Here is a 23996-nt window from a genome sequence, read left to right on the forward strand (position 1 = left end):
TCATAAAATATTCGTAGTAACACAAAGTCATAAATATAAACTGCCACTTTGTAAATTACTACATCTTATCCTTGAGTACCCGGTTTAATTCTTTAAAGTTATTCATTATATATTTATGAAATCCAATTTCATAAATATATACTTTAGTAATTTCTTACTAAAGTGGTTAGGCCTAACTCTCGAATAATCGAACCATTAAACTTATCTCAAGGGAATATTTTATATCTCCATCAAGAGACTATGAATTCCATCTTGAGAATATATGTTCCATCAACACTAAATGTGGCTGCCCAACATACCGAGGTTTTGACCGTCACTTCGAATCTCACTCCTGATATATCAAAGCAACCTACACTTCATGATCAGGTCCATTATTCTCTCAGGATTAAGAGTTCATGCAAATAGAAGTCGTGAGATTTATTATTCATTTGACAGTCATTAGGAGAATAATAAATCTCACAGCGGTCCTGTTCAATATGTTTTAACTCTTAAAACATATCAGCATATCAACTAGAAGCTTCCACTTCCATGATCAAGACAAATCATCTTAGTTAACACGTTATAGTCTTCGCAGATGAAATGCCCAATTTCATCACCGACTACGAACTATTAATTCTAAGTTTACAAAGAACTTGTGATTTACATCTTCTGTGACTTTTCACATAAATCACATATAATGCCTCCCATGGACTATATGATAATGTCCCATATTCATGTTACCATTATTTTAGATAATAATAAAATAACTTTATCAAACACAATATTAAGTCATACATCATGTCATACAATACACAATGTCATACATAATATCATACATAGCATCATACAATAGGATTTAAGGGCACTAATCCTAACAATATCCCACTTGCCCTAAAGACTATTGTGCATTAATCTAACTCCCATTCCCTCCAAATGTGACTCGAAAGTCCTTTGAGGTAAGGCTTTGGTAAAAGGATCTGCTAGATTATTTGCACTTTCAATCTTTGCTACCACAACATCTCCACGAGCAATAATGTCTCGAATGATGTGGTACTTCCTCTCAATGTGCTTTCCTTTCTTGTGATTCCTTGGATCTTTGGATTGTGCAACCGCTCCACTATTGTCGCAGAACAATGTGATGGGAAGTTGCTCCATTCTTACAACACCAAGATCAGAAAGGAATTTCTTGAGCCAAACAGCCTCCTTTGCTGCTTCACAAGCAGCAACGTACTCGGCTTCCATGGTGGAGTCCGCAATACAAGATTGCTTAACGCTCCTCCAACTTATGGCTCCACCTCCTAAGGTGAAAACACATCCTGAAGTGGATTTTCTGAAATCTAGATCTGACTGAAAATCTGAATCTGTATAGCCAATGGGAATCAAATCCTCACTATGGTAAACAAGCATATAATCTCTCGTTCTCCTAAGGTACTTGAGAATATGCTTTACAGCTTGCCAATGTTTTGGTCCTGGATTTGATTGATATCGGCTGACCATGCCAACTGAATAACAAATATTTGGTCTAGTACAAAGCATGGCATACATGAGACTTCCCACTGCAGAAGCATAAGGAACTTGTCTCATCATATTTTCTTCCTCTTGAGTCTTAGGCCTTTGGTCATCAGACAGAGGAACTCCATGTCTAAAAGGAAGCAATCCTTTCTTGGAGTTTTGCATGTTAAACCGTTCTAGAACCTTATCTATATATCCAGCCTGTGATAAGCCTAACATCTTATTCTTGCGATCTCGCCAAAGCTTGATTCCTAGAATAAAGTTAGCCTCACCCAAGTCCTTCATATCAAATTGACTTGACAACCAAATTTTAACCGATGACATTACCCATACATCATTCCCAATGAGTAGAATATCATCAACATAAAGCACTAGGAACATTACTACTTTGTCTCGATGTCTTTTGTACACACATGGTTCATCAAGATTTTGTTCAAAACCAAATGACTTGATTGCTTGATCAAATCTGATGTTCCATGACCTAGATGCTTGTTTAAGTCCATAAATGGACCTATTCAACTTGCATACCATATGCTCTTGGTTCTTTGCTATGAAACCTTCTGGTTGCAACATGTATATTTCTTCTTCAAGATTGCCATTAAGAAATGCAGTCTTGACATCCATTTGCCAAATCTCATAATCATAATGAGCAGCAATGGATAAGAGAATTCTGATAGATTTAAGCATGGCTACTGGCGAAAAAGTTTCATCATAATCAATACCTTCTTTTTGTGTATACCCTTTCGCCACTAGTCTTGCTTTAAAGGTTTCAACCTTTCCATCTATCCCTCTCTTTCTCTTGTAAACCCATTTGCAACCAACAGGTTTAATGCCGTCAGGCGCCTTTACAAGATCCCATACATGATTGGAATCCATAGAATCCAATTCAGATTTCATAGCTTGGACCCAATGATGTGCATCTATATCATTTATTGCTTCATCATAAGTATAAGGATCCGATTCAGCCTCTTCTGAGATAGCCTCATAAGTTTCTCCCAAACCTATGAATCTTATAGGAGGCCGAACAATTCTCCCACTACGACGAGGCACCTGTGTACTAGACATCTCATGAGTAGTATCTTGTGGTGTATCTAACACAAACACATCATCCCTAGTTTCATCCATTGGTTGTTCAACTACAGGTTCATTCATTTCAGCCAAGACAACTCTACTTCTCGGAGTAAAATTATTCATATAGTCATTTTCCAAGAATTTGGCATTTGTGCTAACAAACACTTTATTATCCTTATGACTATAGAATAAACCTCCAACTGTTCCTTTTGTATACCCTACAAAAAATACCACTTCGTTTTAGACCGTAACTTGTCGACTTTCCTTTCAACACATGTGCCGGACAACCCCAAATGTGGAGATGTCTCATACTAGGCTTACGCCCATTCCACAACTCTACAGGTGTTTTAGGAATAGACTTCGAAGGTACTAAATTCGAAGATACATTGCGTATTTAAGGCATATCCCCAAAAAGAAATTGGTAGAGTCGAATAACTCAACATGGACCTAACCATATCTAAAAGAGTCCTATTCCTTCTTTCTCGCTACACCATTTTGTTGTGGAGTTCCAGTGCGATCAATTGGAATATAATCCCATTTTCAGTCAAGTAATCCTTAAAATCACCAAGAAGGTATTCGCCACCTCGATCGTATCGAATGGCCTTTATGTGTTTACCTAATTGATTCTCAACTTCAGTTCTAAACTCTTTGAACTTTTCAAAGGCTTCGGACTTCCGTTTCATTAGGTACACATAACCAAATCTAGAGTAATCATCGTTGAAAGTAATGAAATACTCATAGCCACCTCTTGCTTGGATTGACATAGGACCACATACATCCGAATGTACTAGTTCTAGCAAATCTTGGGCTCTTCTACCCTTTGAATTAAAAGGTCGTTTGGTCATCTTTCCTTCCAAACAAGATTCGCAACCGGAAAACCATCAAAGTCCATGGGCCGTAAAAGTCCATCTTTGATTAGTCTTTGAATCCTACTTGAATTGATATGACCTAAACGCAAGTGCCATAGATATGCATCACTAGTAGAAGGAAACTTTCTCTTTAATGATTTCACATGAGAGTTACTATCTAATTCAATTGTATAATTCATGCTTATCAGAGTTAAAATATAAAGACCATCCACAATATTGCCGTAACGTATAAACACTTTATCCTTCTTTATTACAACATTGTCTTTCAGGATAATACAATATCTATGTTTACCTAAGTAAGTTGCAAAAATTAAATTCCTACGAACATTAGGTACATACAAACAGTCTTCTAATGTTAAAACTCTAGACTTAAAACACAAATTAAACACTCCAACAAACCTTCAACCGGAATCTTGCTCCCATCACCAAAGTAAGAAATAGTTCTCCCTCATTCAACTTTCGGTCTCCCGGAACCCCCGCAAAGAATTGCATATATGATTAGTACAACCTCGAATCCAAACACCAAGAATCCGTTGGATTCTGTACCAAACATATTTCAAGAAGAAATGAACTTTTCATACCCTTATTCTTGGCAGCCTTAAATGTTGGACAATTCCTTTTCTAATGTCCTTTCTCACCACAATGGAAACACTTTCCTTTGGTTTTCTTTCCTTTGTTGGCAACCCCTAAGGCAATTTGTTTACCATCTTTTTTAGTGAAGTCCTTCTTCTTCTTCTTCTTACCCTTGCCTTTCGACTTAGGTTGAGAAGTAGAAGCTTCACCCACATTGGCTTCAACACTAGAAGTACCAAGGATGCCTTCCGCCGCCACTAACTCATTCATTAATTCGTACAAAGAATAAATCTTTTTGTTCATATTATAATTGAGTCTCGAATTCCTTGAATGATTCTGTAGTGACCGGAGTATCATATCCACTTGGGATTCTCCATCAATGTCGGCACCTAAAACTTCTAATGTGTTCGCATTAGCAATCATCCTAAGACAATGCTCCCTCACCGAACTTCCCGCAGCCATTTTGGTATTATAAATTTGCCTCATGGTTTCTTGCCTTGCGTAACGGCCTTGCTCACCAAACATCTCCTTCGTACTATGCATTATGTCCGAAGCAAGTTCTACATCCCGCATTTGATGCCGTAGAACATTTGAGATAGATGCTAGGATGTAGCACTTGGCCATCTCATTAGATTTCGCCAACGATCATATCGCCGTTTTTCCTCAAGAGGAGCATCTAATGAAGGAAATTTAGGACATGGTTGAGTAAGCACATACTTGTGCTCTTCAAATAAGAACAATGTCCAAATTTCTTTTCCAAATAACATAGTTGGATCCAGTCAGTTTGTTTTGGTTAAGAATAGAAACAAGTGGGCTAAATGATACCATGATAAAATCTGAAAATAATAAACATGAATATAATAAGTAAACTAGAAATTATCAATTTAGTATATAAGCATATAATATGGAACCTTAATAAAACCATAAAATAATATATGCAACAACAACCCAATCTCATATTCAATATCCCTCAGCATAGAGTGAACATAAAATACTATGATTGATTGAGAACAATTCTCATTACTAGTGCTATCATGATAACTCTTATCAAACACTAATAATATGCCGTTTTACATTTAGCCTTTAAGTAATAATAGCAAGAACTCAGTATAGATGATACTATAATACTTAGTCTAGTATATACCATTGTCTAGAATCATGTGTAACCACATTTCATCTCTTTAACAAGATTATTTTATAGTACCATAATAAAACACCCTCCGCATGGAATGCAAAGCTCGAAGCTAAGACAAGGTGTTTACCAAACCACTCTAAACCAAGAAATTCAATCTTGTAGGACCATGAAATAAATACTCTCCGCATGGAATGCTAAGCTCGAGGCAAAGACAAAGTATATATTTCACACTACTATGAACCAACAATGGAGGCCGTGAGATCCAACTCTTGAATCTCTCTCCCACTAGATATTTTAAAATAAAGGTTTTTAAGATCAAGAATGATAATAATGCTAGACACGTGAAAAAAAAATATAATCCTAATCTCATTAGGAATAAATTTCATTAAACTAGCATTAATATATGTAAATATATATAACGTAATAAAAACCTTTATTATATATAAAAATTTATATTATATTATATATAATATAATATACCAATTAATATATATAATATTTATTTAATTACATTATATTATATATATATACATATTTATTGGACATCAAGACAACGTCCAACAAGACAATTGCCATGGAATTGTCTTATTATTTATCATGGTGGGCCATCAAGGAATTGTATTTTAAGACAATCCATGAAGTTAAGTTTTGTCTCATGCAAAGAACAACTTTATATGTAAAAGTTCATGCATGAACCGTGGGCCATCAAGGAATGGATCCCTTATATGATTAATATATAATATTCGGCCATCACCTTTTCTAAGGTATTCAAAATGACCAAGCCATGTGTGAAGTCAACCCGTGCAACAAATTCAAACAATGCAAATTGAATTCAAAGTCGGGTTCAACAACTGAAGCAGTTATCCTTTTTCAAGCGGTTACTTCATCAAAACTACCAGAAGGCATGCAATCCGTATATCAACTATGAAATAACAATCAATGCATCAACACTCAATTGTATTCATATTCAAGCACTTTTCTACAAGACATGGCTTCACATAAAAACAATATATCCTTGTGAAGAAACAGATATGTATATACAAGTGATGCAATTCTCTTCATTATATTCATATGATGCAGAAAATTAAAAACACAAAGACAACGGTTTTTCTTAAATTCTAAAATTTAATCACATATTATACAATCATGATATGAAAACCTGGCTCTGATACCAATTGATGGAAAAATTCTGGTTTTGCATCTCATGCAAAACCCACAGCGGAAGCGACGAACTAGGATCTATTTCATTCATGATTGATAACGTGCACAACATAAATTTCAGAATTTAAGAACAAGATGGCGTACCTTGGTGTGGAGAAATTCAAAACAAAGATTAGAAGCACTTGGGAACACTTTTAATCTTCACTCCAATTCCACTTTACTCCCAAGATGTGTGGTCTCTCAATCAGTTTTTCAAAGGGAGAATGAAAGTGTGTCTCACACTCTCTCATACACCGTTTCTTTTTCTTTTCTCTTTTTCAGTAATCAAAATTCTGTATGTTTCTCCCTTTATAACTAACTGATTATCTAATTTGGCTGGCCTATTAGGCCTTTCCAATTGGGCTTTAGTGTGTGGCTTGGAGTGGGACCAAAAGGGACCAATAAGACACTAGCTCCAATGGGCCTTGGACTTTTCTGTCAACTCTTGACAAGTCCAAAGTTACCATTAATTATATTTAATACCACTATATAAATATAATTGCACTCTAGGCCTTATTAATAAATTATATCCCAAGACTTTATTATACACGTAACCCCTTCATAAAATATTCGTAGTAACACAAAGTCATAAATATAAACTGCCACTTTGTAAATTACTACATCTTATCCTTGAGTACCCGGTTTAATTCTTTAAAGTTATTCATTATATATTTATGAAATTCAATTTCATAAATATATACTTTAGTAATTTCTTACTAAAGTGGTTAGGCCTAACTCTCTGAATAACTGAACCATTAAACTTATCTCAAGGGAATATTTTATATCTCCATCAAGAGACTATGAATTCCATCTTGAGAATATATGTTCCATCAACACTAAATGTGGCTGCCCAACATACTGAGGTTTTGACCGTCACTTCAGATCTCACTCCCCGATATATCAAAGCAACCTACACTTCATGATCGTGTCCATTATTCTCTCGGGATTAAGAGTTCATGCAAATAGAAGTCGTGAGATTTATTATTCATTTGACGGTCATTAGGAGAATAATAAATCTCACAATGATGTTCAATATGTTTTAACTCTTAAAACATATCAACATATCAACTAGAAGCTTCCACTTCCATGATCAAGACAAATCATCTTAGTTGACACGTTATAGTTTTCGCAGATGAAATGCCCAATTTCATCACCGACTACGAACTATTAATTCTAAGTTTACAAAGAACTTGTGATTTACATCTTCTGTGACTTTTCACATAAATCACATACAATGCATCTCATGGACTATATGATAATGTCCCATATTCATGTTACCATTATTTTAGATAATAATAAAATAACTTTATCAAACACAATATTAAGTCATACATCATGTCATACAATACACAATGTCATACATAATATCATACATAGCATCATACAATAGGATTTAAGGGCACTAATCCTAACAAATACCACTATATAAATATAGTTGCACTCTATGCCTTATCTATAAATTATATTCCAAGACTTTATTGTATACGCAACCCTTTCATAAAATATTTGTAGTAATACAAAGTCATGAAAGAAGGCTGTCACTTTGTAGATTACTACATCTTAATTCCTTGAGTACCCGGTTTAATCCTTTAAAGTTATTCATTATATATTTATGAAATCCAATTCCATAAATATATATACTTTAGTAACTTCTTACTAAAGTGGTTAGACCTAACTCTCTGAATAATAATCTCATTAAACTTATCTCAAGGGAATATTTTGTATCTCCGTTAAGAGACTATTAATTCCATCTTGAGAATATATGTTCCATCAACACTAAATGTGGTTGCCCAACATACTGAGGTTTTAACTGTTACTCTAGATCTCACTCCTAATATATCAAAGCAATCTACACCTTATGATCAAGTCCATTATTCTCTCAGGATTAAGAGTTCATGTAAATATAAGTCGTGAGTTTATTATTCATTTGACAGTCGTTAAGAGAATAATAAATCTCACACGGTCCAGTTCAATATGTTTTAACTCAAAACATATCAACATACCAACTAGAAATCTCTATTTCCATGATCAAGACAAATCATCTTAGTTAATATGTTATAGTTTTCGCAGATGAAATGCCCAATTTTCATCACCGACTACGAATTACATTTTGAGTTTATAAGAAACTTGTGATTTACATCTTCTGTGACTAAATCACATACAATGCATCTCATGGACTATATGATAATGTCTCAATATTCATGTTACCATTATTTTTAGATAATAATAAAATAACTTTATTAAACACAACATTAAGTCATACATAATGTCATACATAATAATATATATAGCATCATACAATAGGATTTAAGGGCACTAATCCTAACACAAGGCTGGTCAAACTCCCACTCTGCTCCTTTTTGGACCAGGAGTTAAGTCCCCAGCAGGTGGCCAAACTATGAACATTACCCTGGATGGAAAGGAGCCAGTTCTCCCCAGAGTAGCGAAGATTACGCTAATTTTGCCCAATAGGGGTTTTGAAGAGGCATCTCTATGTGCTCTTGACACGGGCTGACTGCCTTGTTCATTAGGTTGATGCAAGAATTGCTTTAACTTTCCTGCTTGCATTAGCTGCTCTAGATGGTTCCACAAAGTCCTACAATCCTCAGTAGTATGCCCACGCTCCTGGTGGTATTGGCAGTGAAGACTCTGGTTGCGCTTCGTGGGGTCTCCTCCCATCTTATTTGGTCATTTAAAGTATGGTTCGTTCTTTATCTTTTCTAAGACCAGGTGAACGGGCTCTCGGAACATGGTGCTAACTGCCTGAGTGACAGCCAGACCCGAGGACCCAACAAAATCCCTCCGAGGTCTATCGTTATTGTATCTGTCCGACCTGAAATTCCTCCACTCTTAGGGGATCACCTTTGCCTTTCCCTTTCCTTGCTGCTGGTCCTCTTCTACCCGCTTATACTCATCAATGCGATCCATAAGCTGGTGCACGGCCCCAACTGGTTTTCTTGTCAGGGACTTCCTCAAGTCATGCTCGGCGGGTAGGCTGACCTTAAAGGTTCTTATGTCCACATCATCGAAGTTTCCCTCAATCTCATTGAACATCTCCTAGTACCCGTCGGAATACGTTTTCATGGTCTCCCCTTCGCGCATTGTCATGGACAACAGTGAGTCCAAAAGCCAAGGAACCTTGATGCAAGTGACGAAACGAGCCCCAAATGCTTGGGTGAGCTCCCTAAAGGAGCCAATAGAGTGTTCCTTCAGGCTGTCAAACTATCTCATCGCCACAGGCCCCAAACTAGAGGGGAACACCTTGCACATTAGGCCCTCGTTCTTGGAATGCACAACCATTCTCTGGTTGAAGTGACTCACGTGCTCTACGGGGTCTGTCCTACCGTTGTACATGGTAAATGTAGGTTAAGCAAACTGGCGAGGGAGTTTTCCTGCCTTGATTCTTCGAGTGAAGGGTAACTTGGAGATTTGGTTCAACGCTTTGCTCATGGCGTCATTCCCCGGGCCTTCGCAAGACGAGCTCTTGTTTTTGCGCTTATGATGGCGCTTCTCATCCTTTGAGAAAGACTCACTCAGGGGAGTCCTTGATCTGGGCCTGTAGCTGCCGTCTCCGTTTTCTTCGGAAAAGTGGTCGGAATGTGAAGGAGTCTTTTTTCGCCTCTCACGATGCAGCCTTCTGCGAAGGTGGTCTATTTCCAGCTGCATACTTCTGGTATTTTCCTCGTGAGAGATGTAGCTCCCTCCTCGAGATTGGCTCCTGCTAGTGTGTGTAGTATGCACACTAACCTCCCTATCCCTTTTTTCATTCAAGGTTGAGGAAGTGGTCTTGGCATTGAGAGCCAACAGACTTCTTCCGGTTTAACCCTGAGCCTACCATAGTTAAACGTTAAACACCCTAAAGCTCAAGCCTTTTCCACAAATGGTGCCAATTGTAGGGGTAAGATTTGGCTCCTGAACCCAAACGACTGGAGGACCCGGGCCTAAAAAGCCCAACACAATGAATTTATAGAGAGTGAGCAGTAAGACTGGGCTCCTATGGATTAGATAACGTTTACTATGGGTCAAAAATAACAAGAAAGTCAGGAAAAACAAAAGGCAACCACAATACTGTAAAAGGAAATTCTCCTTGGCCACGTCCGAGGAGATTGGCTCTTGAATATATCACTGTGAGACTTTTTTACAGTTCCAATTTTTTGTGCTATAGTGTTTTTCTCTACTCTTTTCTCTGATCCCCCTCTTTAGGGGACCTCCTATCTTATATAAACCATTTTAGATGATCCTAACCTTCCATTTGTTGATCACGCAGGTGACCACTCAAGTGCTAGTCCCATCAGACACATTCCTTGAACCCTTGTGAGATGCGGTAACTAAGGCAGCACTGTTCAAGGGTTTTTTCTACATAAATGCGGCAAGAAGGTTTGGTGGGATGCATTAAATGTGATGGCAGCCACCAGCTCTTCAATCATGTCAATACTAGCCCCCTTCCTAAAGCTCTTTCTGTACAATAAGGTCTTCTTTGATGATGTATTGATGACATGATCATAGAATCTGAGGGCATGGACTCCTCGGTGCAGTAATTGTCCTTCTCAGCCATGCTATGACACATGGTATAATTACCTTACTCGGAATTCTAGTACCTTACAATAATAATAATAATAAAAGATTTGTAGAAACCATTTTTTTTTCTTTTGAGAATTAAATTTGTAGAAACCTTAACTTTTATACTAGATAGGTATCATAAGATGCTCATTCAAAAGCTATTCACTAATTTCATTGTTTAGTGTTTACCACCAAATTCTTTGTTATCTTTCTTCTAACAAAACGATTCTTTGTTTATCTTTTGGTTTATTTTATCTATATACATTTTAATTTTTTTTAAGTATAAGCACAATTTAGTCCACTTTTATATATATAGAATTTTAGCACAATTTTAACAAAAAAAAAAAATCTACAAAAAACCATATAAACTAACTAAATTAAGTTAATATAGTTTATTTACCTAATTTTAAAAAAAAAATTTATTTAGCTAAGTTAACTTGTAAAAAAATTAATTTATTTTTATTATTTTGATAATTAATTTGTAAAAATATTTAATAGTAATGTGAGGTCCACACATTTTTACAATAAATTTATAATTTTTACCCACTACTCGCATTACTTTTTAACTAACCAATGATAACTTGTCTAGTTTGTAAAAGTAATATTTATAGAAGAAAATTTTCATAACTAGAAAAAAAAAAAAAAAATGGGAATAGCTACGAAGGCATTCAATTCAAGCGCTGTTGACACCTCAGCCGCTGATATAGATACAATTCAAAGTGCGAAGCACGCAATCTATCCCCACCCTCGTTACGATACATTGAAGCTAAAGAATGAAGAATCTTCTCCAATTATATCTTAGGGTTAGGGTTTGATTGAATTACGCTGCAGACACACAGAGACAGAGACAGAGCCAAAGAGAGATAGAACTATGGCGGAGAAAGAGGGATTTAGGGTTTACAACTCGATGACACAGCAGAAGCAGATCTTCAATACGCACGTGCCGGGGCGCGTGGGCATGTACGTGTGCGGCGTCACTGCCTACGATTTCAGCCACATTGGCCACGCCCGCGCCGCCGTCAATTTCGACGTCCTCTACAGGTTTTATTTCTCTCACTTTTGATTTCATCTAATATTTTTTCTGTACAATTTGCTAATTTAGGATGAGGATTATAAGTTAATTTCCTACAAATATAAGTTTCGTTGATAATCTTAGTAACTGATCCAACAAATTTTTGCTATTTTAGTGTGTAACGGTGACAATTTTTGAAGCACATTGTGTATGGAGCTTATTTTGTTAGTGAACATTTGTAATTTTTGGGATTAAATATTGCATGGAAGATTGTGAATATGGTAAAGACTCAAATTTGGATTGGTTTGGCTTGAAGGGAAATTGAGAAGTGAGGATGAAGGTTCCGGTTAAGTGGTGCCTTTAGGGCATTTGTTAATGGAACATTTTAGGAAAGTTTTGATAGGGAAATAGAAAAAAGCTATAAAAAAATTAGTTACTTTTTTTTCTTTTCATATAAAAAATTTTAAAATATATTTCTTAAACTAATGCCCTTAGGCATCTGTTAACTTTTCCCTTAGATGAATTGCTTGCTAGTTGTTGCTTTACAATCTGGCAAAGCTTTGTGTGTTTGGTTTTAGCTGGAAGGCTTTTAAACATGAATTCTTTGGCCTAAAAGATTTTTTATTTTTTATTTTTTTTATGACATGGAACCTCACCAAGGCAAGGCCCTTTGGACCCACCATTTGGGAGTAAACCACGGATACATGACCCCACGGCTCAGCCTGAACCCTTGACCTGAGGCTGTTTTTACCCCTTAACCTCAGGGTTGCTGTATATACAACACTTTTTGACCCTTTTTTTTTGTTACTTATTTATGGGAAAAAGCTAATGGATGCCCTAATGGCATTAGCTTATGAAATATTTTTAGAAAATTTTTATGGGAAAAGAAAAAAAACAATTAATTCTTTTGATGATTTTTTTTTTCCCCATAAAAGTGGTGTTAAAACTTTTTTAAAATGATTTATTAACAATTTTCCTAAGGGCACCTGTTGACATGATTCTTTATTTATTAATCTTTATCGTACTTGGTAAACCCAATTTGTGGGTATTGCTGGGGTGGGACTAGTGGTACTTAAAATCATCATTGATTTAGGATGAATGATCTGACCACAATCAGCTCATTTCAAGCTGAAACTGAGGTTAACCTTAATACTTTCACACTGTACTGCTTGTCCCCCTTTTTTAGCTCTTGCCTTTTCTTTATACTGATACACTTATTATTTAGAAGGTTCAGTTAATTAGATCTGTAAAGAAGCTAGTGTGTTGACAATGTTCTGTGTTTTCTCTACTGGAATTAGGCATATAAGCTTGAGAGTTAATATGAATCTGAACTCTACAGATACCTACAACACTTGGGATATGAAGTTACTTATGTGCGGAATTTCACTGATGTTGATGACAAGGTGAGAATCATGAGTATTGGGATCTCTGGATTTACCACTTTATCTGCGATATCTTATTGTAGTGGAGTACTACCGTGAATGCATTCTTATATATTAGCATTCATGCACATGTTTGTGCTTGTGTCTCTTTTCCTCATAGAATATAGCTTTTGTTATAGATTTGTGGAATTTCTTTTATTTAGATTGTTGTATTAAGGTGTTTGAAGCAATAGAAGATGTGAAGCTGATATTTTTTGACTCCGATCCATTGATTATAATGGAAATTCAATTTTGTAAAGAACAGCCACTTTTACTCAATAACATGTGGGAACTTAACGGGGATGCATTCATTTATTCTGCTTCCTTCCTGTGATTTCTAGAGATCTAGTTCAAAAGCCTTTAAATACTTTTATTTAAGAGAAATATAACAAAGGACACGATATATTATTCCTTGCATCTGTAGGATCTAGGTGCGATGGCAGGACCAGTTTAAAGAAACTGTCTCAGCCAATATATGGTAAAAAACAATCATCAAGAAGAAGAGTTAAAATTTATAGAGGACAGTCAAATCTCTTGCTTTCCTAGCAGATTTCCTAGAATTGGAGACTACTTCCTTCTTTGAGCGATCCTTGTGAAAGTATTGTTCTTATAAAAGATGGCTGGTTGAGCAGAATATTTAGCTGTTTTATAGCACATCTAAATCTTTTGTTTTAAAGGATTGATTTTTTGTACTGAAAACCAAATGAATTTAAGAAACCTTAAAAAGCATCAAAAGTGAACACAGGATAAAAGAATTTTTAAAAAAAATTTTCCAATGAGCTATAGCTCAATTGGTACTTCCTCTGCAAATAGTAATGGATCGAGTGTGAGGTCATGGGTTTTAGACTCTCTGGGTGTGTGTAACCTACCGGTAAAAAAGCTATTTTTTTTTTATTTGCAAAAACAAACTACATTTAAGAAAAACTGAAAGCACTTGTAATAAATTAAGAAATTGAAACTTCCTGCAAAATGAGTGGGAAGAAATGCTAATGAGCTATAGCTCAAATGGCACCTTGCATTGTAAGAGCAAGGTGGATGGTGAGATCGTGGGTTCTATAAGAAGCCTACTCCTTACTTTAATGATTCTTCTACATTGAAAATTTTGGCTAAGCTACTGACATGGTAAGTGCAAAATTCGACTGAACTCTCATTGAGTAAAGCTATTGACATAATATTGAGGCCTTCTATTGATTCTTTGCTTCAAATTGTTTAAAAACTTGCTGTTGGAGACTTATGTTGGAATGAAACTTGTGATCTAATCGATTTATCTTCATTGTGACTTACTGAAATTTTACCAAAAATCTTATCACTAATTGTTGGGAGTACTTGGACACGAAAAATTTTATCCTGAGCATCTATAAAGGACTTTCCCCATTTTCAATATTTCCTTTTTAACTGTTGTTAAAAAAAATATTGATGATACCTTGGTTACTTGTTTATTCTTGGGTTGCTTAATGCTTGGTTAGATACAACTAATATCTGGATTTTCTGCAGATAATTCGTAGGGCAAATGAGCTTGGGGAGGAACCATTAAATTTAAGTAACCGTTTTTGCCAAGAATATCTTGTAGACATGGCTGACCTTCAGTGCCTCACTCCTACCCATCAGCCGCGTGTTTCTGAGCATATGGAGCAGATAAAGGATATGATAACTCAGGTTCATTACTTGCTATGGTTTTCATATTATCTGAAAAAGTGTTGGGAAATTTTGATCTCTCTCTGTCTCTCTCTCTCTCACACACACACACACACAAATATTTGGACATTTCTGGAAATTGTAGCAGTTATTGTGAAAATATATAGGATATTGGCTTTTTAGGGGAGCATAATACAATAGGAATTCCTTCTTATGGTTTTCCCTTTTTTTTTTTTTTTTTTTTTTTTTTTTTTTTCCCATTTTGGGCACACAACTCACCCAATGTTTGTCAAACTTTGAATTCTATGCCCATGGTTAGGTGTAGTGCTGTATATCTATATGATAATATCAGGGACATGCCTTATTCAGATGTACTCTGATATCAAATGCCTGACACTCTGATTTTAAAATAAAATTTTGCCACTTATTCTCCTTCATTATTCCAATAAAACTGGCTACGCTCTTCCCCTTTTTCCTGGATTAATGAGGTCATTTATGTTTAACTACATTGGATAGATGGTACATAAATTGAGGTGAGGATCTGGTGCAGTGTGTCACCTATAGCCCTTACTGAATATCAACATTACAATTTCATATCTTTCTCAAATAAAAACAACAAAGAAACAGAAAAACAATTTAATATTTTGTGATATTTTCAGGTGATATTGAGCTGGACCTATTTTGTTGAGAGGTGCTGAGATAGTGAAAAATGGTTGTGCTTGGCTTGCATAAAAAGTTGTCAAAATATTTTTCTAAGGACTAAATATGAGACATTGAAATTTTGTCTGTATGAGCTGTGAAATATACATTTTAGTTTATTTCTGATGCATTCTTTCCACCTTCCCCTCCTGGTCCCAATTATCTGGTCCTGACCCATATCTAGTTGCATCTGGCTTTTTCACAGAGTTATGCCTTCCTGTTATTGAATTAATGTATTTTTGTTGGAATATTATGGAAAGAAACAAGCATGACCATGATAGAAAATGGAAATTCCCTTTTGCTCCTGCACAATGAGGAATTTTTTTAATTCTATTTTTTGTTAACCAATGGCTTTCATATGATGTAGATCATCAACAATGACTCTGCATACACCGTTGATGGGGATGTGTACTTTTCTGTTGATAAATCCCCAAATTATGGCCAGTTATCAGGGCAGAAACTGGAAAACAACAGGGCTGGTGAACGAGTTGCTGTTGACACAAGAAAGCGTAATCCTGCTGACTTTGCATTGTGGAAGGTGTGAAATCCCTTGCAAGTGACCTTGTAGTCTTTTTCTATATCATTTGATATCTGACATTCTCTAATAATTACAGGCTGCAAAGCCTGATGAGCCAAGTTGGGACAGCCCATGGGGTCCTGGAAGACCAGGGTGGCACATAGAGTGCAGTGCAATGAGTGCTCATTTCCTGTCCTACAGTTTTGATATTCATGGTGGTGGAATTGATTTGATCTTTCCACATCATGAAAATGAGATTGCCCAGAGCTGTGCTGCTTGCCAAGAGAGCCATGTTAGTTACTGGATGCATAATGGGCATGTCACTAATAACAATGAGAAAATGTCCAAGTCCTTGGGTAATTTTTTTACAATTCGTCAGGTAAAGTGAGGCTTAACATTTGGTTAATACTTCTGACAACCTTTTGATGTTTTCAGTCTTGTTAGTATTTGTGTTTAAAATACTCTTATTATATTCTTGTAGATTACCGAACGGTACCATCCACTGGCTTTGAGACTTTTCTTGTTAAGCGCACACTATCGATCTCCTCTCAATTACACAGTATTGCAGCTGGAAAGTGCATCAGATGCTGTTTATTACATATATCAGGTTTAACGCTATTTTAAATTCCAATTAATTTCATTTGGAAGTCTGCCACTATTGTCCTCATGCAGCTACCAGCATTGGATTGTTTTCTATTAATTTCTTTATCCATTTAGGGTTGTTCATGTGTGCATACATGTGAATACTCACATGTTTCTCTAGCTTGGATTTTTAACTGGAGTGGATTTGAGCCAATATATTCTCCCCTGTACCATTGATAGATCAGTAATAGTTTTCCCTACTGCTTGATGAAGTGCTACAACCATTCTGGCCAGATGGTTTAATTAATAATTTTGTCCTTTTGTTTTCTTCTCTCTCTCTCTCTCTCTCTCTCTCTGTGGGAAACTTCTGTTTGGTACTATTTCACCAGAAACGATGACTTAAGCTGTCAAATATGGATTTTTTGCCAATGTATTTTGGTTCATTGAGTGAAAATTATAAAATTACTATTTAAAAGACTAACGAAAAGAGTGTAGGACTACTTACAGGAAAAAGACAAGAACATAGAATTAATAGTTTCTGGTTGATGACAAGAATAGAACTAAATACTAATCTGTTTGGAATGTTTTGTGTTGGTTAGAATTTTGTGGCAGTTTATGTTAACTAAAGCCTGATGCCATGTTTTTCTAAGTTGATATTCTGTAAGAATATCTAATCTGCTTTAATACATCGACTACACAGTAAGATGCACACAGGCATATACACATACACTTGAATGGGTTTGTGTTTTAATCTTCAGAAAAATCATGACCAACTATCTTGTGATTGTTAGACATTGCAAGACTGTGAAGATGCTTTGTCCCCATTTCAACAAGAAAATCTCAAGGAGGGGCCAGATCAGAAAAGCAAAACAGCTCGGGTTACTCCTGCTGCCCAAGAGTGCATAAGTAAGCTACGTAGTGAGTTCCAGAGTAAAATGTCAGATGACTTGAACACTGCACAGATATTGACTTGTGCTTTTCAAGAAGCCTTGAAGTTCATAAACAGTTCTTTGAACATACTCAAGGTACATATTTGGAACCCATTCCAAGAGGTCTACTATGATGTGCTCTCTCCCTCTGCTGTCTCTCCTGCTGTGTATATTGTGAGTCTGTGTGAAATGACTGGTTATTTTTTTGATATTTTTTAGAAAAAGCAACAGAAACAACAATTATCAGTGGTTCAGTCTCTTATTGAATTAGAGAAAGAAGTTAAAGAAGTTCTAAGTATTCTGGGATTGCTTTCCTCTTCCACTTACTTGGAGGTGATTTGGTTTCTAGCCTATGTTAAAATAATTTAATGATGAATATTCTGTTGTATGGAATGTATCATTAAGAAGTCACTTTCCATTGGGCAGGTTTTGCTGCAATTAAAAGACAAGGCTTTGAAAAGAGCAGGGTGGGAGGAAAGTTATGTGTTGAATCAGATTGAAGAAAGAAAACTAGCAAGGGAAAATAAGGATTTCTTAAAGAGTGATCAGATCAGGGCTTCTTTAACTTTGAAGGGTATTGCACTCATGGATGTGGGCAAGGAAACTATTTGGAGACCATGCATACCAGTTGAACCTGTGCAGCCGGCACAGCCAGTTGAACAGGAACATAAGACCCTGCCAGTTGAACAGAAAACAGGCACCACTGGTTGAACAAGAAAAAAACACATCCCTTTAAACAAGAATGCAAGTTACCGCTAATTGAACAAGAACGATGGGGACAACATTGTGGACTTGATGGTGGAAAGCCTTGTTCCTGCCCCAACCGGTGGTTGACAGATGATTGGTACAGTTATTATTTAATTATATGGGGATTTTTGTAATTTTTTATTCTATTTTGTTATTAATGTTGTAACATTTGGGGCTATCACATGTTAGAAGCCCGAGTCCATGACCAAGTGTTATTTGGTCTTAAATATACAGCAATGTGGGCATAATATGGCTCAATTCCTGCATAAACAGCTATTGCAGGTCCAGCAATACTATACAAGAACACGGGGTGGGGTGACCCTTTTGTTGTTTGACAACTTCTATAGGAGTTTAAAGTTGATCAATTTTCCTTGTTCAATTTATTTCTTTGGTATTGGTATTGGGACGAAATTGCATCTTAGTTAGATTCTTGCCTCAATAGCAGAATCTCCGCCGCGGATTGTTAATACATAATTTGCATAGGTGGCCAAGTTAGAACCTAGTTGCTTATTGATTGTCAAAAGTTGTTGATTTAGCGGTTTGCTACCTTAGCATGTTACTTATGGACTTGATGACTTACACTAGAGGTAGTAGTATCTTCTAGAAAATTCATCCATCATAGGTTGGGGCATAATCTATAGACAATTGTTTTTTGAATTTTGCTAATGTGTGCTCTAAGGGCACATAATAATTAATTATTTTTTGAAATATTTTTTCGAGAGTTGAAAAGTATTGACAGTTTTTTCAATTCTCAAGAAAATATTTCGAAAAATGAATGGCTTAATGTGTGGCTTAAGGGCACACATTAACCGGACCTTTTATTTTTTATTTTATGACAAGCTTCAAGACAAGACCACTTCGTGTATACACCCTGTTGAGTAAATCCTGGAAACGCAACCTCTGCCTGAAAGAACTGTGTCCGCTAAAGTAATTCGATTGGTCTCTCTCTCTCTCTCTCTCTCTTTCTCTCTGAGGCTGGTTACCTTGAATTAGCCAAAAATGGAGGTAGGCTACCTCGAATTAGCCAGAAATTTTTTATTTTTTCTTTCCTGTCTTTTCAGAGAGAACATTATGGAAGGAACTTGTACCTTTTTTTTTTTTATTGGAATCTAAACTGTTCCAACTTGTGGTTGATGAAGGGGGATTTTAATTATTTATTTTAAGTATCATTGAGCGGGGTAAATACTTAAATGCAATCAGTGGTTATGAGCAAGAAAGCGTCACAGTGGTTGATGAGGAATCTTGAGCAAATGGTAGTTGAGGTCAAACCAAAACAGTTTTTCATATTCAAGGATGGGGTGTTGGCGTGTGAGTTTATTCTCTTATCTCATCCCTCTTTCCCTATATATGTGTGTGTGTGTGTGTGTGTGTGTGTGTGTGTTTCTCAAAAAAAGGACAAGGATACGACATATACGTTTAAAAAATGTTCCAATACCTTTGGACAATATTTGGAACTTAAAGTTGGTGGACGAAGGAGGTCTGTGATTATTCCAGAAGTGAAAGAGAAACATGGTTGGAGCCTGCAGGTGGAGGTGGAGGTGGAGGTGTGTTCAAATCGAGATACCTCGGCAGCGCATCATCTCCTATGGGCTTCACTTTTGGTTTCATGTCGATGCCGAGTGGGCCAGTTACGGCAGTCTTGTGGTCGGTGTTTACTTGAACAGTATAGCGGTCTCTTCACCTCTCTTTTTTCGATCTTTTTATGGGTTTAACGGGTGTTAGATCTGTGAACTTGGACGAGAAGGTTGGGATCAAGGTAAAAGCATTCCTGGTGGGGTCTGTATGTCCGGTGTGACTACAGTGGGTGGTCAGAACTGCACGAGTTTTGATTTCGAGTTTGATCTTTCCAATCTTATGGTGATACCTTTTGAGGATGTTGGTGGTTGTCCTGGGGTGTGGGAATCGGTGAGGGGAGAAGTAAATTCTTCGGATAATTTTACTGACAATGTTTCTTTATTGTGTGTTGCTCCTTTTGAGTTGGCTTTATGACAGAGCTAGAAGTTGATACCAAGAGGGCGTTTGGGGCCAAAATTGGAAATTAACACTATTTGCCAAACAATATAATTAGTAGGCACTGTTCTCAAACTATATTTTTTACTAACATCTCAAGTTTAATAAAATCGATTTAGGGCCTATAAATTGAGTATATGAGACTCGATTTCCATGGTTTGATCACGTCTGATGTGGCATTTTTTCCACGTGGTGACCACTTGGAAATCGAGTCTCTAAGACTCGATTTATAAGCCCACATATTCAACTGTACTTTTTTGTATTTCACTTACACACACACACACACACACACACACACACAAACTCAAACACCTTCTCTCTCTCTCTCTCTCTCTCTCTCTCTCTCTCTCTCTAAATGGGCGAATCTAGCTTTCGAAGATGAAGATCACCAGCAAGCCGCAACTGCCGGCGACTTTCGCGGCGAGTTTTGCCTCCAAAACCCTAAACCCTTCTCCGGACTCAAATCTTCAGTACCACAAGCCTAATACCAGCACTCGCAGGTCCACTCCGGCCCGAGCAATCCGGAACTCGTTCTAGCCAGACCACGCCACCACCCACCATCGCGCTAGACCCACGTAGCACATTGGGTTTGAAAATGCGCCAAACAATTGTTCGATCGGGTGCTACGAACGCTAGCTTTGGTGCTCCACAGCCATGGAAGAGAGAGTTGTCTTAGCAATGAGGGAACGAGACCCACGACCTCTGCAACTACCACAAGTAACGAATCACACCGGAAACACCATCAATCGTTCTCCTTCTCCTTTGTTGGTTCAGGTCTTGGTTGGTTTAGGGATTGGGTTTTTTTTGGGTGACAAAGATTTGGTGATTTTTTATTTGGGTTTGAAAGTTAGGGTTTATGTATGGTTATCTGTGGGTATTTTTTTATTTATTTAGATTTTGTCTGAAAATTGGTCTAATATAGTGTTATTGTTGGAGTATGAATGATTATAATTTTTTTTTGGCTTATAAATTGAGTCTTAGAGACTCGATTTCCAGGTGGACGCCACGCGGAAAAAACGCCACATCAGACGTGGTCAGACCATGAAAATTGAGTCTTTGAGACTCGATTTATAGGCCTAAATCGAGTCTTTGAGGCTCGAGATGTTAGTAATATATATAGTTTGAAAACAGTGCCTACTACTTATATTGTTTGGCAAACAATGTTAATTTCCAACTTTGGCCGGCCGTTTGGAGTAAGGTGTTTTCATCGCTCCTAAATTTTGTGGGCCCCACACAAACTTATTATATTTAGATTAGTTTTTTAACTCAATTTTCATAACTCAATACTAAAAAAATTGAGTTTGAGTTATGAATTTTTTTTTGATGTTTTTCAAGGGATGAGAATTGAGTTTCAGTGGAATTTTTATAAAATTAAGCAAATAAATGGGACCCACTCACATGTAGGGGTGTGCAGCCAACCTGCCAAATCGACCCAACCCAACCCAACCCATCGGGTTGAGTTTGTTTTTAGGCCTTGGTGGGTTGGGTTGGGTTGGGTTACAAAAAAGTTTTTGATAGCGGGTTGGGTTGGGTTTGGGTCATAAAATTTCAAATCTGCCAAACTCAACCCGACCCACCCATATATGCAAAATATATTATATAATTAATAATTTTTTTAAAATAACCAGCTTTTCCTATCCTATATAAAAGCCAATTAGTTCACACAAACCCTAGTAAATTACTATTATTGTTTAGTCATTAGTGTTGTTTGCCTTTAAGGAGTTACATTGATATTTATATTTTTTTCTTTTCATATTAGAATTTCTTTGTGTATGAAGGTTCTCCAATGGCAACTAGTTAAGAGTCCGTCACCACCATTGATGAATCACAACCTTTTTTTTTTTGCATTATTGAGAAAATCTAGGCGCAATTCTTGTAGCTCAACCTCTGGTCAATGATAATTACCCTAGTTAGGCCAAATCAATGCAGAGAGCTTTGGGAACTAAGAGCAAATTAGGGTTTATTGATGGAAGTCTCTCACTGGCCTCCACCATGGCAAAGAATCCACTATTTGTTCAAGTTTGGACCAAATGCAATAACATGGTAGTTTCTAGGATACTGAATTGTGTTTCCCTAAAGATTCTAGCTAGTGTTATTTACAGGAACGCTGCCTCGGAAGTCTAGACTGATCTCAAGAATTGATTCTCTTAGAAGAATGGTCCAAGGCTCTTTCAACTTCAGAAAGAGCTTGCAACAATTACTCATGGAAATCTTTTTGTCATAGATCATTTCACTCAATTGAAAGTTCTATGGGATTAGATTGAGAATTACAGAGCTCTTCCTTCTTGTACTTGTGGTTCTTGCACTTGCTCGATCAATGAGAAACTAACACAGTATCAATTGTAGGATTCAATGATGCAATTTCTAATGGGACTCAATGAGTCATACAGTCATATTCGAGGACAAATCTTGTTAATTGATCCTCTTCCTTCAATTAACAAGGTATACTCTTTGTTAATTCAAGATGAGAGCCAAAGGTAAATTGGTCACTCAAATGGTGCTTATGCAAAATCCACTACTTTGGCAGTCAAGTCACTTGCTAGATCTGCTAGCTTTGCATATGGAAATGGTTCAGCAGGGAAAGGCACTAAGGGCAAATGAAAAGAAAGGCCTGTCTATAGTCACTGTGGGATCAAAGGACATACAATGGAGAAGTGCTATAAGCACCATGGGTATCCCTTTGGATACAAAGCCAAAGGAAAGAATCCAAAGGCTAATCAAGTGGTTGGACCTGAGTTTGGAACCATTTTTGGTAGTATGGAAACAAATTCAATGCCTATGCAACAATCCTTTTCTCCACAGGCCTTACCTTTTACCACAAACCAATATCAGAAGATCTTAGCCTTGATTGGGGGTTCAAGCAACAATTTCTAGAGTCAAAACAACATGGCAACACCTGATGTTGTTCCAGCAGCAATGGATAATAATGTTTCAGTCACTACTCCACTTGCAGGTAATTTATCTTAAATTAAGGCATTTTTTTTTTTTTTTTTGCTGCCAATGTAGTGAATAGAAATGCTTATAGTTGCAACACTTGGGTATACAGGTGCCACAAACCATATCATTTGTACCGTAAGTTTACTTACAACTATAACTAGTTTAATTCAGTGCATTGTTGAATTGCCTAATGGAGAAAGTGCTCAAGTCACACACATTGGTTTAGTCCAACATTTTGCTACTTTGGTCCTTGATAATGTTCTTTGTGTACCTTCCTTTTCTTTTAATTTGTTGTCCATAAGAAAACTCACTTAGAAAATGACATATTGCCTTGTCTTCCTTTCTGAATTTTGCTTGATCTAGGACCTTTTCTCTTGGAAGACAATTGGAACAAGTGAAGTACATAATGGACTTTACTTGCTGCAAAGGTCAGATTGTGTCAACCCTTCATCCTTGACAAACCATCTCACCAAGAACAAGTTTGCTCATTCCTTTTCTTTTGTCAATGTGTAACTAGTATGCCTAGAATTTGGCATTTTAGGTTAGGGCATCCTTCCATGAATAAGTTGGTATCTTTGCAAGATACCTTGTCTGTTTCCTTTGATTCT

At 36.6% G+C, this 23996-nt stretch overlaps 2 protein-coding genes across 2 annotated transcripts; one reads left to right on the forward strand and one right to left on the reverse strand.

Moving 5' to 3' along the window:
- Nucleotides 1-8676: 8676 nt before the first annotated feature.
- Nucleotides 8677-9393, reverse strand: LOC142605941 (uncharacterized). Its single transcript, XM_075777368.1, has 2 exons — nucleotides 9202-9393; nucleotides 8677-9018 (listed from the first exon to the last, which is right to left on the reverse strand). Exons 1-2 carry the CDS (start codon nucleotides 9391-9393, stop codon nucleotides 8677-8679), a joined length of 534 nt encoding a protein of 177 aa, XP_075633483.1.
- A 2242-nt stretch (nucleotides 9394-11635) lies between these two features.
- Nucleotides 11636-18820, forward strand: LOC142607763 (cysteine--tRNA ligase 2, cytoplasmic). The gene is made up of 9 exons (XM_075779382.1): nucleotides 11636-11940; nucleotides 13251-13314; nucleotides 14827-14988; nucleotides 16034-16204; nucleotides 16281-16562; nucleotides 16665-16790; nucleotides 17557-17790; nucleotides 17914-18027; nucleotides 18121-18820. The coding sequence occupies exons 1-9, from the start codon at nucleotides 11771-11773 to the stop codon at nucleotides 18403-18405; spliced, it is 1608 nt and encodes a 535-aa protein (XP_075635497.1). The 5' UTR covers nucleotides 11636-11770; the 3' UTR covers nucleotides 18406-18820.
- Nucleotides 18821-23996: the final 5176 nt, after the last annotated feature.

The sequence above is a fragment of the Castanea sativa genome, chromosome 8 (assembly GCF_040712315.1).
Source record: "Castanea sativa cultivar Marrone di Chiusa Pesio chromosome 8, ASM4071231v1".
Lineage (NCBI taxonomy): Eukaryota > Viridiplantae > Streptophyta > Magnoliopsida > Fagales > Fagaceae > Castanea > Castanea sativa.